The sequence below is a fragment of the Tinamus guttatus genome, unplaced genomic scaffold (genome assembly GCF_059628265.1).
Source record: "Tinamus guttatus ecotype Peru unplaced genomic scaffold, ASM5962826v1 Tinamus_guttatus_pri_ptg000207l, whole genome shotgun sequence".
Lineage (NCBI taxonomy): Eukaryota > Metazoa > Chordata > Aves > Tinamiformes > Tinamidae > Tinamus > Tinamus guttatus.
Genome location: NW_028288741.1, coordinates 292,144 through 309,123, shown reverse-complemented (window position 1 = coordinate 309,123; position 16,980 = coordinate 292,144). Strand labels below are relative to the sequence as shown.

The 16,980-nt window shown below is 47.6% G+C and overlaps 1 protein-coding gene across 7 annotated transcripts in view; it reads right to left on the bottom strand.

Annotated features, from left to right (window-relative positions):
• Nucleotides 1-16,980, bottom strand: part of ADGRL3 (adhesion G protein-coupled receptor L3) — a 157,648-nt gene that overhangs the window by 106,267 nt on the left and 34,401 nt on the right. For all 7 annotated transcript variants that reach the window (XM_088524134.1, XM_088524135.1, XM_088524136.1 and 4 more), the window contains exon 3: nucleotides 10,703-10,812. In XM_088524134.1, the coding sequence (XP_088380260.1) occupies nucleotides 10,703-10,812 (110 nt within the window). The remainder of the gene's footprint in view (nucleotides 1-10,702; nucleotides 10,813-16,980) is intronic.

The window sequence follows — 16,980 nt, the reverse complement described above, 5'->3', positions numbered from 1 at the left end:
ATCTTAAGAAATTCCCTTTGAAGCCAAATGCACGGGTTAAACGAGCAGGACATGCGCCCCCTGTGCACGAAGGGCTTTTTGAAAACCACACTTGAGTGAAACCTGAGTGAAAACCACAAACACCTGAGTGAAAACCACAAACCTGAGTGAAAACCACACTTTTTGGCCCTCTTCTGCTCATGGGGCCACCCAAGCACCTCTCCCAGCCACCAGCACATCGGACACCCTCGGTGATGCAGCTGCCCGGCCCATGGAGCATTCCTGGTAACTGCTGCAAAATCTGTAGGTGAACACGGAGCCCCAGCAGATCCCTCCAGGTTTGGGTCATGGGGAACCTCCTGGCGAGGCTGCGGGGCCACTTGTATTTCTGGTCATCTCCAGCCTCATCACGACCAAGGACATGGAGAAAATACCGGTCTAAGGAAACAGGGCCCATTTTCCTCAAGGACAGGAGCAAAGCAACGGCTTCAAGACTCTGATGAAACGTGAAGATCCCTAAAATGGCAGATTTTGCAGCAAAGACAGGTGGCTTTGCCATGGAGCATGGCTTTCCATGCTCCTCCTAACGCTATTTTCAACACAAGCCTCATCCAACGCTGCAAAACTGTTTCTTCAAGCGAGTCCGTCCCCAGGTTCATCTGGATCTCATGTGCGGGGTAAAGGAAGAAGAAATATCTGTGGAAAACACAACTCTGCCTTCTCCAGCTTGCCAAAAACACTCATTTTTCCTCCTTTTGGAGCTGCGCCTGACCGGAAAGGAAAACCACATCCACTAAGTGAGGACGTAGCGGGGATTTTATCCGGGGCCGTCAGGATGTGTCCGAGTTGCACCTGGTCGCACAGCCATTGCAACCGTGACCTTCTCTGGCAGTGATAGCTCTGCTTTCCCGTTACACGGCTTCACCCAGCCCTGATTTTGCAGCTCCATGAAGCACTCCTGATTAGATTTTCAACGCTGTTACACACGAGATCTCTTGTACGGAGCAGCTTCCACACAGAGGACCCAAGAACAGCCAGTCAGCGCTTTTCAGTAGACGTGTCTTGCAGGAAAATAGAAAGGGGAAAACCGTATTTCACTGAAGTAATTTTCAAGTGCTCGATTTTTCTTTTTTTCTTTCCTTTTCTCTTTCTTTTTCCTTAGAAAAAAAACCACAAGGTGTTTCTTTCATGCATGCACACTTGGGTGTCACATGAAGACTCACCATGAGGGAGTCCAGGCATGAACGAGACCAAAAAAGGAGAAGCAGCAACAACAAAATCAGGAATCTCTTCCCCCTCTATACAACACTTCCAATCACGGTATAAACAGAACAAAAAAAAAACAGAAGAAACAGCACGATTGGTCCAACTGGTCTCCACGATCATGGTAGTCCCCCTTCCCCTACAACCCTACATGGCCAACCATGGCACAGTGCTCTTCATGCCACCAAAAGGTAAGAAAAACGAAAGAAAAGAAAGCAAATTATTGGCTCTGAGGTCATTTTCATGCAGCACCTTCATTTCAGATATGCAGGCATCAATGGGACCCTTTTTTTTCATGACAACATCAGTGACTTTAACCTTTTGCAGAGAAGAAGAACCCAAATAGAGAGGGAAAGATAGGATGTGGAAAAAAAAAAAAAAAAAACCCCAGCAATTGGATCCCACTTGGCTAATCTGCTCCTGCATCTTCTATGCGATACAATTCCCAGCTCATTAAAAGCAATTTCCAGTGAGAAGTTGAGAACTGCCCATGAGGTCACATACTTATCAGCGATGAGGCACACAAGTGCAATCAATAGGCTTATTATTTTATTTGGCCAATTTGCTTAAAGACAACGAAATCCTCACATCAATGCACTCGGCAAAATTGCACCCCTGGTAAAGAGAAATGGGATTTAAGTGTTTCTCCTTTAGAAGTCCAGCCGTCAAGGACAGCAAGAGAGAAAAGGTCACCAAAACCTCTAAATAATGATGATTTTGCACTAAACGGAAGAAAAAGATTCTGTTATTTTGCTTGCAAGGTTTACCTGCCAAACTCAGGACCACCATCAAGCAAGGCAGCAGCAACCATCTCATGCAAGCTAGACCTTACGGAGATGCTTGACCGCACTGCAAGCCCACAGAAGGTGATATTCATATTGCCTGCCCGCCCGTGCGTTTTCAAGAAAAGATGCAGAACCACAGAAGCAAATTTTGGAGGAACCTGTGGACAAGATGGACTTCCGGCAGCAGGTACCAGTCGAGATCCAGAACCCACTGCAATCAACGTTTTAAGTCCACGCCAAGCAGACTTGGGGTCTAGCCTGCCACAACATCCAAACCTTGTTCCATGTTGGGCCCAAAAGGCCCACTGGGAGCATCCACGGGCCCGAATCTCAGGCCCAGATAACACAGCCTCTCTGAACCGAATGGACAAGTGACAGCACCACAAAACCCTGCATTTTCGTTACTTGCTGTCCGGATTGTCACCCAGTTTTGCAGCGCTTTCTCCACATTTTGCTGCAGGAATGTCTCGGCTGTGGCGGGGAAAGCAGCATGGGGATGTTGCTAGATTTTAATTAATGTGTGAAAAAAGATTTAGGGCTTGTCAAGCAAACTGTGCTTCAGAGCAAGAGGTATTTGCATATTTATTTATTTAAATGGCACCAGCCAGCCAAGTCTCCATATAATAAAATCAAAGAGAAAACATAACGTTCATTTTCTCTTAGGTACCTCCAATTCAACATTTTCTGTAGCACATCACTCTTTGCAGCATTAATGCCTGTGCTTTTATGGACCAAATGCAATCATTACTATTGCAGTTAAAAGAAAACCTGCAGGCTGTGAAAAGCAGGCTCTAATTGTCTGACTTTGTTTTATTAAAAAAAAACCCCTCTGTCTCCAAATTCTTTAGGCACTTTGAACTGAATTTAATGCAATTAATTTGAATTTCCCATTTGATGTTTATCACCTAGCTCGGTTGTTTCCAAAAATGAATCCTTAAAGCAGTGATGCTGGGCAGAGCCACTGGGGGCAAAGAGCTCGCATGGGGCTTTTAAAGCTATTTCTTGCTGTAAATTGTGTCCGCCTGGAGAGGAAGTGACAATTTTGGCTTCTGCTGCTGATTTCACGGGTTTTGAAATTATATTTGGACATTCATTTATTGCCCATGTGGATAGAGAGACACAGAGCTTGAGGTCAGAGCAATTAAGCGCATTTAGAAGCGAGTCCGTCACCTTTGCATCTGATTTTTCTTCATGCGCCAGGAGTAATTTCCAGCTGAATATGCACTGTTGGTTGTACATAAACAAAAAAACCCAAACCCCTCCTTTCTTTTAGGGTCGTTCCATATCCACAATTCCATCTGGGAACTTGGGAAATTTTGAATGGATGGTTGTATTGAGATCCAAGGTCCTTTTTGGCTTGAGCTTTCTTATTGATCATTAACGACCACGCAACTGGCAACGAAACCAGCCTCTTCAAATCGCCTTTTAAATGCGATAAACACAGAACCAGGGCATAATATTGCTCTGAATCATCGTTAGCCACTTTTACATCCTGTAATTTAATAGTCGTTTGTAGAAGAGCTGACACTACCACTCTACTCTTGTTCAATATTGGAAAATTTAATTGGATACCTATCGGGCTCCAGGCAAACAGCAATGGAAACCAGACAAACTTCAGCCTCTTGACCCTATATAGATGTATCTTTTATATAAAATATATATATATATAAATATGTACGTATATATCTGAGGGAACTGATCCAAAGCTCTGCAAACTACCATCCCTCTGAAGCCTCAGCTTCCAAAAAGGGAGGGTAACTAAGAGCAGAATCGTTTGGATTTAAGCGGGGATGTTTGCAAAGCCACGGGCACCGCCACCCATTTCTATTTATCGCAGCGCAAGCAAGAAATGGAGAAACAAAGTGAGCAAAAAAAATGGAACAGAAGAGGGAAAGGAAAGGTGATTTTTTTCCATAAAACCTTCTAGCATTCACACACACAAAAGGGGGGAAAAAACCCAGATCTTTCTGCAGATAGCTTGCCTCTCCACAGTGTTTAATGGTAGTCATAGACCTAATTTTGGTGGACTCAGATAGGAAGAGAGCCAACCTCAGGTACCTGGTATTTCTTGGTTGATTTTAGTGCTTTGTTTTGCTTTATTTTCACCTCCTGAAGAGCAGGCTGTGCAAACGCTGCACTGTTCAGGGGAGGAAGCTCAAACTTTACACACAGGCTTTGTGCCCAGTGTCTCTTGGCACGCTTCCTTGGGTTTTAGATTGCTTTGTATGGCGGAGCATCACCAGAAAAAGATAACACTGTGTTATCTGGGCACTAAGGAAGGGCTTTGCGCTCAAGAAATTGAGCCAGAACCTGTTTTCTAGGAGAACAAGGAGTGCATTTGAATAAGCACTAAATTCGGCAAGGGAATAACTAATATGATTGAGTTTAAAGGCACGGAAATGAATATTTCACTATGTTATGAATGCTAAGCAGGATTTTGAGAAGCAAGAGGACGACCTCCCAAGTCTCTCACTCCCAGTTCTGGCCACAGCGGTTGAGTTAAGTCTTTCAAAGAAGCAAACGGTTGCGAGTTGGTTTTTGAAAGGCTGCTCCTTTGGCTCATTCGTTCTAGCAATATGTGCCTTAATTATGCACTTCACATCAGAGCCCACAAACAGGTTTTTCGCAGCATATTTTGTAAAAGTAATGAGGATTTCTAACACACGGCTCTCCATCAAATGAGCCACCCATGCTGCACGTGCGTGCACAGTTTATTTGTTCCCGGATAAAGCGTGTGCTGAGACACAGTTAATGTCAGTAGTAAAAACAGGAAGGCACTTGGAGAAGGTGGCTTCCAAGGATGGTCTGTCCTGTTCCTGAGGACTGCTTCAGCTGAGGACACCTTCTTGAGGACACCTTGCCATGCACAGGGATTGCTCTCAGGAGTGCCACTTTTACTCCACCACAATCTTCCACATCCTGTGTTTCTGGAAAGTTTTATTTTTAAAGCAAGCCGTGTCACAGGTCCAGACTGAAAGGAAAACCAGCTTCCTGAAGGGGTTTAGGACATCTTCCACAAAGCCAAACACCCGACCGAGCGCCCATCAATGCCGGTGTGATATCCATTGGTCTTAAGGTCCAGCCCGGCTCTTTCCAGTCCTACCTTGCAGGAACATGAAGCTGAAGGACATTTGTGCCACGTCAGCTCTGCCGACCTCGCTGTCACTGAGGCCCCTGGGAAATCCTGATCGATACTCGCGCTGCAAATCCGAATTTCACCCTTGCCCAAACAGGTGCAGCTCCCACCACAGGATCCTCTTACACCGGAATGGCTGGTTGCTCACAGCTTTCCCTCGTGCAGCGTTTCACGGGCTCCATTTTCAGGTTATTAAAATAGGATGTTATCCAACAACAGGAGGGGAAGAAGGGGTCAGGGAGTCGCTTCTCTTCTCATAAGTGGCAGCTCAAGCTGCTGAGCAACATGTGTTTCTCATTTGAAACGTATCACTCATTCTTAAAAACAGTAACACGGACCATCTGTGGCCACGCAGCCATTCATAATTGATAAGATTTGGGCAGAATCTGACTGAGAAAGCCCATTCTAACATGAGTGTCAACATGCACACAAAGAAATGCTGCAAAGCAATTTGCTGGAGCTTGCCCTTCCCACCGATGGCCAAGCGTCACGCATGAAGCCGAGCTCTCCATCCCCAGCATCTTCCTCCCAAAGGCTGCTCGGGCAGCACCTTCCTCCAGCAGTTCATAAATGTTTCCTGCTAGCAGGAGCAGGCAGAGCGCTGACTCCGGCTCCATGGAGCTGCTCCATAGGGATAGACAAAAAGAGGCCGGACAGTCACTTCGTCTCTGGGAGGAGAAGGGAGGACAGAGTGGTCCCCGTTAAGAAAAGAAGGAAAAAACCCACATTTCCTCCGTGCTGGAAACACATCTCCCTGTTGTCGCTGATGCACATTTGAAGTCACGGGCTGCCCTGCTGTCACCATGCAGTCAGCACAGGGCTGGGCATCCACAGGCTCTCCTAGTCAGAGGCAAAACTCCGAGGTGCTTCCACAGGCTCTCGGCAAAGGCATGAGCTTAAAGACAACCACAGCTTTATTAAGAGTACCAAAAAATGAAAAATCCCAAACGAAACAAAACAGAGGCTTAAGACACTGATTTAGCTAAAACATGACAACTGCAGACCGAGCCTGCACGTATGTTTAACGGCTCCTATGTGAAGCACTGACTTTTGGTTGTGAAAGTGCCGCAGCCGCCCAAAAGGGGCCGTTCACGGGGCGCTGCTGAACGGTAACTTCACAGGAGCAGCGAGAGAAAGCAGGCAGGTGCCCTCTGCAAGGCAAATTAAAGTGATGCATCTCCGAGGATCGCCGGCGAAACTCGAGAGCTGGAAAGGAATTTGCAATTAGAGTGGACGGGATAAATACACCAGGTAAATCCTTTTATGTGGCCCTGTGGAGCGGAACAGAGAAATTAAAGATAAACGAGATTAAAGGCTTTTTTTTTTTTTTAAGTTGGAAGGAAAAATACTTCGGAGGGGGAAATTAGTTTGGACCTTCAGCAAGACAGACATCTGGGAAATCCAGCAGCACAAATCTTTCCTAATCGGGATTGATCACAAATGAAAAATAATAATAATAATAATAAAAAGGAAATAAGAGCACAGCATGGGGGGCTGTGGCTCCGGCGTGCTGGGAAGCACGGGATGCTCCTCGAGGCGCTGCACGGTTCCGGGCAACCTGGCTTTTTTCTTGGCCATTTCCCACGGTTTGGAGATGGAAAGGAAAAGCGAGATGGGGTTTTTTGCAACGGGATGCGCTGGGGACAGCCTCGGGATCGGCGGATACCCCATGCCAAGCTCCTCCCGGAGCTAAAACCAAAACCAAACCGAAGGCTGCGCCGCCTCCTCGCGCCTTCGCCGGAGCCTGAGGCACAAGCGCCCGCGGCGCTCTCATGCCGGCCCCAGCTGATATTAAAAGTTGCCTGGAAATGCTGTTAGCAAGGAAAGCGGAGGAAACGAGTGAAAAAGAAAAATAATAATATATGCGGACCCATTTGGCGCTCTTCCTGGGAGCCCTTTTAATATAAAGCAACTCAACAAAGTTGTATTTTTAGCTCTGGAAAGATGCGTTCCAGTATTTGCCCACTAAAGGGATTTGCCTTAATACACTCACATTCCCCCTCCTTCCTGTGCTTAAAGAAATGAACTTCAATCCCAAACTTAACCACTGGATATAGAGACTCTGTTCTCCCCACTGGCCAGAATAAAACCCAATAAATGTATTTCATTTCTTTTGTGGATTTATAATAGCACCTGGCAAGGATGGTCTTAATCTCCTTACGCTGCTCGCACCACCAAAAGAAACCCTCGCAACAGTTATTGAGAGAGAGATGAAAGGATAACAGGAATAAAATCTGGAAATATAAATATTATCTCCGGGAAGATTGGTTATAAAAACGCACGAAATCCATATCTGCGTCTCCCGAGAGCGCTCGGCGTAATAGCGCAATTTAGACAATAGGTTATTAAAGATGGAAAGAAATATATACTCCTCTTAACGACAGCGTTGCGCAGGGACAACAGCAAAGCACGTTCCGACACTAAATTGGTGGCCCAGATGCAGTGGCAGGCCTGACAGCAAGGCAGGAATTAGCGGGGGGAAAAGACTGGTTGATAGAAATGGCCTCGATCCCCTGGATTCTTCCTTCGACACGGAGCAAATCTGCGCTTTGTCAACACCGTTTTTACCTCAATGCAACTGTATTTCCCAAATTGGAGAGATGCCACCCGTTAGCTGCACGTGCAAACAGCAGCAAAGTGAGCAAGAGGGTTCACCGTTCATCTAGATGCTGAGGAATCCACTCAAATTTCGTCATTCTTTGTGCCCAGCACAGTTGCAATTTCCATGATTAGCCAAGAAGATATTAGTTATTTACTGCGTCAGGAGCAGTGCCACAAAGATGAATTTCTAGGAAAAAAACTAATCACTTACTTAAAAAAAATAGAAGAGCCCCAGGTTACCAGCAACCTGCCTTGAAGTTTGCTGATGTTGAAAGAAAGTTTCCCAGTGATTTAATGGCCTTTGATGGAGGCCGAAGGCATCTGGGCAACAGGTTTAAAAGGGGATTTTAAGCACAATTTCCTTCAAACTCAACGCCCTTTCCCCACATCTGATCGGCTGTGGTGGGACAAGGCTGGAGAGGAATAGGCAGGGTGCCCTGAAGTTGCGTTAGGAATTAAGTTATTCCCTTGTATTCATAATCTTCATAAAACGAGATGAGTTACGCGGCTCATCGCAGTTCTCCACCTTCAGCTGCTATAAAGAAACCAATTACAGAGCCCTTAAGGGGAACGGACAGGGCTTTAAATCAAGAAAAAGCAGGAAACGGGGACAAGACATAAATGACTTGCTTGTGCCTTAGACCACATCAGAAGGCTTAACTCACTCCTGTAGTTACGAATAGTTAGTTGTTATTATTTTATTAATAATAAGTGTTCCTAGCCCACGCGCACAGATCATTTATTTAACTAGAAAAAAAGAGGATGTCTGGCTTCAGGAAGGTGGTGGTGGTGATTTATTCCTTGTATTTTTAAAAATATGTAATTATAAATATATGCAATTTTACATATGTTTATATATATATATGAATATTTTTAAAAATATATAATTATCTATTATCCATTACTGACTGCAGTACCAATAGCTTTGTTTAACCCCCTGGGACAGCCCATCATTTTCTCTGGTGTTTTTCGGGGGAGAAAAAAATAAAAATTAAAGAAAAAAATAAAAATTAAATAAAAGGAGCGAAAGGGGGGACGCTGTGTGCCCATTTGTTTAACGAATCCAGCGTTGCCCCCAGTGGGCAAACAGCATCAGGGAAGGCAGCAAGGCAGCACGGGCAGCCCGGAGGCCACCTGAAGGTCTTGCAGCACGCCAGAAACAATTAAAAAAACATCTTATTGGGAAAAGCGGTCTCATTAGCTTGTTTTCAGATGGCAGTTTGCTCGCTTTTTTCCCCACCAGCAACCTCGGGGCAATGAAAACAGCAGTTTGCTTGCCAGGGCTTAAAAATTCTCTTAAAAATGGCATTATTCAATTATCGGTCTATTTGCTGGCCCCAAGGTCCGGCGGAGCAGATACTGTGAGCCTTCATTTAATGTTTTTAAATGCACTTCAGCCCACTTGTGCTGCAATAAAACTTTATTGAATCCGCTTCCCACCTCGCACTCGCCGTCCCTCGCTTTTATTGATATTGTGAGCCCGGCTGCTCTTCTCCCAGCAATAAGAGGAATATTTCTAGCAAAGAAATGACCTTTCCTTCCATCAATACAGCAACTGGGAAAGGTGGTTTCAGCTTCCATGTTAAAAAATTATAATAAAATAAATGGGGAAAAAAAAAAGGTTTAGAACAGAAAGAAGATTCTCCAGCATGGCTTCCTTTGGCTTTTTTTTCCATTAAAAGTTCACAAAAGCTTCTCTAAGCGCCTAAGAAACCTGGCCAATTCCTAACATTTGTCAGGCTGTTTATCCGCACGAGCCCCCTGCTCTTCTGCAAGGTTCCCCACACCTGGCTTGGCCCGTAGGCCACACTGATGCCAGCAAAACCAACCCATGCTGCCGCTGTAAACCCCAAACCCAGCCGCTGAGGAGGGCCGGATCCACACGCAGAACCACGCGGCCCCACAGGCGCTTTTGTGCCCGGCCCCACGTCTCACGGGCAGCTCCAGGGCGCTGAGAAACCAACCCAGGGAACGGCAGCCCCTTGGGCGGCGTGCTCGCCCCGCGCTTCCAGCTGCTCCAAGTGCAGCAAATACAGCCAGAAAAGCCGCTGTGCTGACGCCAAGGCAGCGTCTTGCTTCCCCCCAACACAGAGACCATTAAAACATATTTTTCTCCACTTCTTTTTTTTTTCGCTCAAAATGAAGGGCCTTATTTATAGTGCAATACTTCCAAACTAGTACTTCTGTATGAGCTCGCTAGTTCTGCCCCAGAGGCCCTTGGCGTCACATTTTCCATAGGCTTAATAACTCACCCCATTAAAAAAAAAGGGGGGGAGGGGGAAATAAATACTCCATCATGGCATTTCAAAGCTTCTCGAGTTTGTTCAGAGAAAAAAACAAAAAATCAAATGCCAATACGCTGAGCAGCAGAGACGCTCGTTGGAGAGACGCCCTTGATCCCATCCCACCCCACCATGCTTTGGGTGGTGGCTTCCAAGCAGGGCTCCACTGAAAATCCTGCCAGGGACCGTGGATAGGGACTGGCACTATCCTAGGGGATGAAAGGAAGAGCGGGGTCATCACTTCTTTTTGAAATTTCTTTTGCTGTTCTGGGCAGCAGGACATTAACCAATTTGGTGTCTCCAGAAAGCAAATCCTGAGCTATGGTTAACATTTTGCAGCTCTGCCATTCCCTTTCTGACACGTGCTGCTGTAACTCCCTCTTTCTACCTTTATACGCATGCAATTTCCCTTCCTAACTTTGCAAGCACACAGCTGAGAAATTCCTGTCTCCAAACACCAAATCTCCCCGGACGTCAGCTCTCCACCTCCTCGCCGATCCCATACTGTGTTTAAAGCACTTTTAACCAAACGCCACCCGTTCAGACAACACAGGTCCGACCAAGGCACGTTGCTACGTGACAGTCACCAGAAAGAGAGGTCAGAAGCGCGGTAATGACTCGTCCCTGCGGCCGCGGGGCTCCCCCAACGTACGTACTGTAAGGGACGCATTCGTACTGCACTTCCAGGTACTTGTAGGTGCCGGGGCAGGGGTCCGGGAAGACGTCAGGGCCCGCCACGACGGCGCACTGCGTCCGGTTACTGCACCTGCAAGGCAAGGAGAACATGGAAGAGGGTGAGAGGGCGGCTTGAGGCACGCGGGGCACGACGAAGGCGCCGGGAGCCTCCGGAGACTCCTCCGAGGGCTACGGCCAACCTCGACGCCAGGCATCCACACCGTGACGAAACGCAAAGACGACCGCCACGTATTCTATAGCGGGTGCACAAAGCAGCTCGTATAACTCATTTATAAAGTGCAAGAAGGCAGGGTCTTGAATAATGCTCTTTCATGCAAAGAAAAGACTAGGAACAGCAAGGCTAGAGAGGCAAAAAACAACCCAATTCACCAAATAAGCTGTCTGTCTGCCTTGAGATGCCCTATATTTAAATACATATACACACATACATACATATAAATATACATATATACGCAAAAATATAATTTTTCATTCCAGGTGGATTGAAAAGGGGGATTGCAAAGAGAAAACCCTTTCACTCGCACAAAAAATAAATCAGGAAACAGTGGGACAGAGGGAAAATAATTAAGGCTTTGGTTGTCCCCCCTGTCGCGTGCCATGAGGAGACCCCCCGAGGGCCAGGCCGCCACGGCTGTTCTCTCCAAGACGCTGCTCCGGGGGAGGCGCCGCCGGAGCTGCTCGTGTCGCTCCGGAGCGGGGCCGCGGCCTGCGCTACCTGTGGCCTGGACGGGGATCTGATTCGAGCCCCGTAAATTAAAACCGATTCATTAGCGGCTGCCTTTGGCGCTGCCATTTCTTTAATTTCACGGGCTGGTTAATAGGAGCTGATAGGCTTCGCTCACGGGGCCGGTCTGCGGATAACGCTGCGGGCTGGGATGCGCTCGCGGGGAGGCCTCGAGTTACCACAGAAAGCGACAGCGTTCACCAGGCGCAGAAAACACATTTGTGAGCAAGAGGGACAACGGTTCAACCTTGTAACTTAAGCTGGGCGGCTTGTCTGGGATATCACAGCAGCCTGGGGTACCACAGCGACCTGGGGTACTGCAGAGCCCTGGGGTGGCAGGAGCGGAGCGGCCTTGTCGCAGTTAGGCAATCAAAAGAACAAGCCACCAGCCAAACAAAACCCCCCAATCTCCCGTTTTGTAAGACACAGACATCTCGACCTTCCGGCTCCCGCATCCCAGAAGGAGAAGCTCCCATTATTCACATACTTCTTTTTGAGAGAGAGAAAAAATATCCTCTGGAAAGAGTGTAAAACGTCTCAGCTACAAGCACAAGAAAAAAAATCACATTCATTATATCTTCCTTGCAGCTGCACTTATTCCCATTTCTTGGATTGTTTTTCTCCTTTGGACAGGAAAAACACATTTATGTGAGAAAAACGCGTCGGTCTAGTGCAACACACGCACTGCACAGAAATCGGGATGAATTGCGACGAAATCCCCCAAGTTGCAGGAGAAAACGGCTTCCAAGAGCCGAGAAACCACAGCAATTTGCCCAATATTTGTGTTTGTAACAGCGGGACTGAAGGAAACATCCCAGCTCAGACACAGCTACCGGGCTCAACTCTGGAGTGCATCTCTCGACTCAGATCGAAATAAATAAACAAGTAAAAGGAAACAACCCTTCGTTTCCTTTCAGAGCATCTCCGTTCCTTTTCCCTGGCAACATTTTTGCGACTTTTAAGTGACAAGGTCATGGTACGATAGCAAGGGAGAAACACTTCAAGACATAAACAGCTTCTTATTCCCACTCTGGCATCTTTTTTTTTTTCTTTTTTTTCCTCCAGTGCTGACATTGCTGATATATTTACTGAAAGAGAAAGAAAGGGGGAGGGAAGAAGAAAAAGTTGTTGTTTGGCAGGTGATGTGTGTTTTAGGCCCTTCTTTTAACACGTTGGCTGCAGAGGGCTGGATGTGTCTGGAGTGCTACGTTCACAGGAGGAAAAAAACGACCCCCGCCAGGCGTTACCATCCTGGCACTTTATTTTTTAACGGGTAAAGGAGCATTATTTGTATTAGCTCCCATACAGGGTTAATAGAAGAGCTAATGCAAGCATTGGAGCACCCTGAACCGCAGCCTGGCCCATTAACACCAAAAAAATAACTTTTTTTTTTTTCCTTTAACCTCTCAACCAGAACACGTATTTTGCATAGATTTTATTTTTCTGCAAAGGCAGGGAACGTGAGCAGGCACCCTAATACGGCCACGACATCAATACTCGAGCCTGTTTCTCAAGGTCTATTCTATTTTCTAACGGTTTTACAGTAAGAGACAGACTTAATTCATTATCCTTCGTGGCAACGCTGCAAGACATCCTCTCCCTTCTCCGAAACACAAAAAAACCTCCTCTCCGGATGACTGCTTTAAGAAAGAGGCTGTCAGAGCGAATAAGTCAGCTCAGACTATGCTCTTCCCTGTCAATCCGTGGCATTTCCAAATCAACCCTTTGGGAAGCACCGAGAGGGAGGAAAAAATAAAAATATTTTTAAAAAATAGATACCCTGGAGAAAGTAAAGAGGAAGCGAACAGAAATCGCACTCCTAAGAGGAGCCTAAGTGGAGTCATAGCTTGCAAATCGGGAGAAAAGAAAATAAATGAGAGGGGGAAGGGAGGCGAAAGCGGGCAGAGAGGGCAGAGCACAACAGCGAGAAGAGCCTTTGCCTCTCCAAGTTCGCAAAAAAATTTAGAAGCAAAGGATAGGGAAGAGGAGAAATCCCTTTATTTTAGTATTTTATTTCATTTCATTTCATTTTATTTATTTTTAATCGATGGCTCCGAGCGCGGTGAGGCTGTTCTCTCGCCTCTGCCGCGATACGGCTACCTGTGGTGCTCAATCCCACCCCGTGCCCCGTTCTTCTGCTTTCCTGACGAGGTTTAACCAGCCACCCCGGCGCTGGGGCTTGGGCCAGAGCTCTTCTTGGATGTACACGGCGCTCATGGCAGCCCAACACATAACCCAAACCTTCATAAAAATCCACTTCACGGAAGACTAACGGAATCAATCCCGATATTCTTCCTGCCATTGACTGTCCCACTGCGGCACATCCCCAACCACGTCCCCCCTGCCCGTCAGTGACCAGTTCCTGCAAAAGGGAAAAGAGATGGAAGAACACCAGGATCATCTCTCAGTAGGGTCAGCCGCAGGGGTGGGCTAGCAGGTTTAAGCCATTGGCTTTCCACCTCTGCGTGGAGGCCACTTGGACATGACCCTGGGCAACACGGTCTTGGTGACCCTGCTTAGTAAGGGAGGTTGGACCAGGTGATCTCCAAAGGATCCTTCCAACCTCAGCCCCTCTGTGATTTGGACCAACATGCAACAAATCGGGTCTTCAGCCGTAGACACCGAATGGAACTCAATGCACACACGCCAGCTTGAGGCACAGTTTTCCAGGAAAGCTCAGTGGATTCTTCCAAGAGCCAGGCTCCCCGGGGGCAGCTACGGAGGTTCCCATGCAAAAGCTGCCGCCTGTTCAACGCTCCAGCAATCCCAGAAATTCCAGGTACCCCCGAGGAAAGGAAAATAAAGCACCCTGCCCAGCATTGCCCTTGGTGGGGCAAAATCTGTGAAATCCACAGCAGGGCTCCAGCAAGTCAGTGCTCCAAGTTACTCTGGATGCTGCTCCGACGTCCCAGGCTGGAAGTCCAGGGAGACAGATAAAAGTGGAAAGATGCAGGACAAATTTATCAGATGTCTCCGTAAATCATCCCCACCGTTCGCATTTGTTCTCTGCCTTTCATTCTTTCCTTACTTACATTTCTAAAGCCACTGGGTGCCGCGGCGCAGTGGGGCTAATAAAAAGGGAGATAAATTTTAACATCCCTTTTTGAACCGTCTTAAAAACGGTCTCGCTTTCCTCGGAATGCTAATGGCAAACGCTGCGAGAAATGTGCTGCCTCGAAAGCATTCACCGGGCTGGAAGCAACGGCCGAGTCCCGCTCCGGCCTGGAAATGAAAGGCTCTTACCCCCAGCCCTTGTGTTTGGCAGCCTTTGCTTCTGCAACGAACCCCGTCGTCACGGCCCCCTGCAACTTGGGGGTGAAATTCCACCCCAAAAAAACGGAATATATATATATATATATATATATATATATATATACACATTTATATATGTATCATTGGAGTTTGTCTCTGCAGTTTCACATTTAATGAAAGAGAAGGAGCGAAATATCTGGAGCACCCTTGGGTTATATTAGCAGCTAATGATGCTCTTCCCACCACACGCCCACTGCTCCGAGAGTTTCAGTCCGTGCTGTGCAGGGGCACCTGGGAAAAACGTCCCCACAGGAGCCGGGAATGGGGCGGATCAGGAAGGGTTGGAGCCAAAGGCCTCCCCAGCCGCCTTTAATCCGGGTGGGTAAGCAAAATAAGTGACGTGGGGAGCAAGCAATTAAAGAGGAGACGGCTTAGCTCCTTGAGAAAAAAAAGGTAAATAACACAAGCAGAAGGAAAATCCGGCACCCTTCCTTCTTCAGCAGCTGCTAAATCAGGGGAACGACTGCCAGGATGTAGGACTGACCTACATCCAGCCGTAGGGCTTTATCGCACGCAGGAGAAACTTAATGAAGCTGCTGGTGCTTAATAAAAGCCAGGGGAAGCCTCCATCTCACAACAAGGCGCTGCCGCCATGCGGAGTTTGGCCCACCCGAGCACTCCCTCCTTCCCATCCCTCCCCGTTTGAGGGATAAGCAGGTTATCTGCCCAAAGCTTCTTTAAAACATCGTAATTCAAATATTTCCCCTGTGCCCCTTGCTGGGCAGGAGTTGTCACCTGGTAGCTCTTCATCACCCAGAAAAAGGCCAGGAATTTACCTGTAACCACGTAGGGGCTGCTGCCACGTTCCCCAGGGCAGGGGGGACCTGCCAACTGGCCCTGGGCTTTGTCCAACTCTGCGCTGGATGCCCAAGCCCACAAAGCCACTTGTGGGCTTCTCGCTGCATCCGACCCCACGCGCGTCGCTCTCTCTCCAGGAGGCCACGACGCAGGCGTGCAGGTGACCCTGGTGCTCGGGCCGGCACGAAGCCGTCCGTATCCCTCTGTGGCTCCCCAGAGACTCGCTTTGAGGGACTCTCGTGTCACCCTGGGGAAACCACCAATCTTGAGGATGGGGAAAGAGAAGAGACATCCAGGAAGATCGTGGGAAGCCCTGGAGACCTACTGACTCTCACTTATTAGGGAAGAAAAGCTTGAGCTGAAGCCTTTTGGCCGATATCCCTACAGAAGGTCAAGCCCCTCTGCTCTGACTCATTGCCCCCTTCTTGGAGGGGATTTACACCTTGCAGAGGCTTTTTGAGTTCCTTAAAGGACTTGATGCCCTTCCAGTTCCTCTGCCCTCGCCAAGGTGAGGAGAAAATGCCTGCCTTGTGCACTGTTCTCCCTGCTTGCAATCCGCCAGCTCTGCCTAGTCTGCAAGCTGGCACGTTTCATCCCCAAAACACCCCAAAGAAATGAACTAACATCACCGTAACAACCTGCACGTTCAAAACCTGCATCAGCCTGGAGGTCCGCAACGCACCACAATCATAACATCGATTCATACTGCTCCGACTAAGCCTTGTCTCCTAAAACCACTCGGACTCTGCTCTGTCCACTTGTCTGGCACTGAGGGAACTTGCCGAGGATACGAAAGAAGCAGATTCAATTCCTTAAAATGTTAGTTCTCACCATCCCGCAGATAGTCCCAGTGGGAATGAGTCCCGCGTGCTGCTGTGCATCCCACTTCTCATCATGAACCTAAGAAGTGCTGGTGGAAACAGCCAGGGCCTCATTCCTTAGACTTCTGCCCCAAAACACTGTGCCCTTTCCTGCCTCACACCATTCCTGGTTGACCCATGAATTCAATTTGAAAATGAAGGGTAGGGAGACACCCTCTTTCAGCTTATTTCGATAGTCCGTTTGGAAGCCTGGCTCTCCAAACTATTTCACTAGTAAGAAACGAGCAAGAATTGGAGCTCAGACACCGAAAGCAGAGGCCTAGATGAGCTCTAAAGGTCCCTTCCAACTTTAACCATTCCATGATTCTATGATCCAAGTTCCTCAATCTTGTTCTCCCTACAATAAAACAAAATTAATAAAAATCCACGGGTAAACTGAAAAAATTAGGCTCTTCTCTTAAGCTGTAAGTGCCCTTACGAGCGTTGGACTCACGCTAGGCTTTTCAAACTGCTGCCTACAAATTCAGCAGTGCCTTTCAGAACGCACGATTCACCAGAGTGGGCATATGGGCAGTGCCGAGAA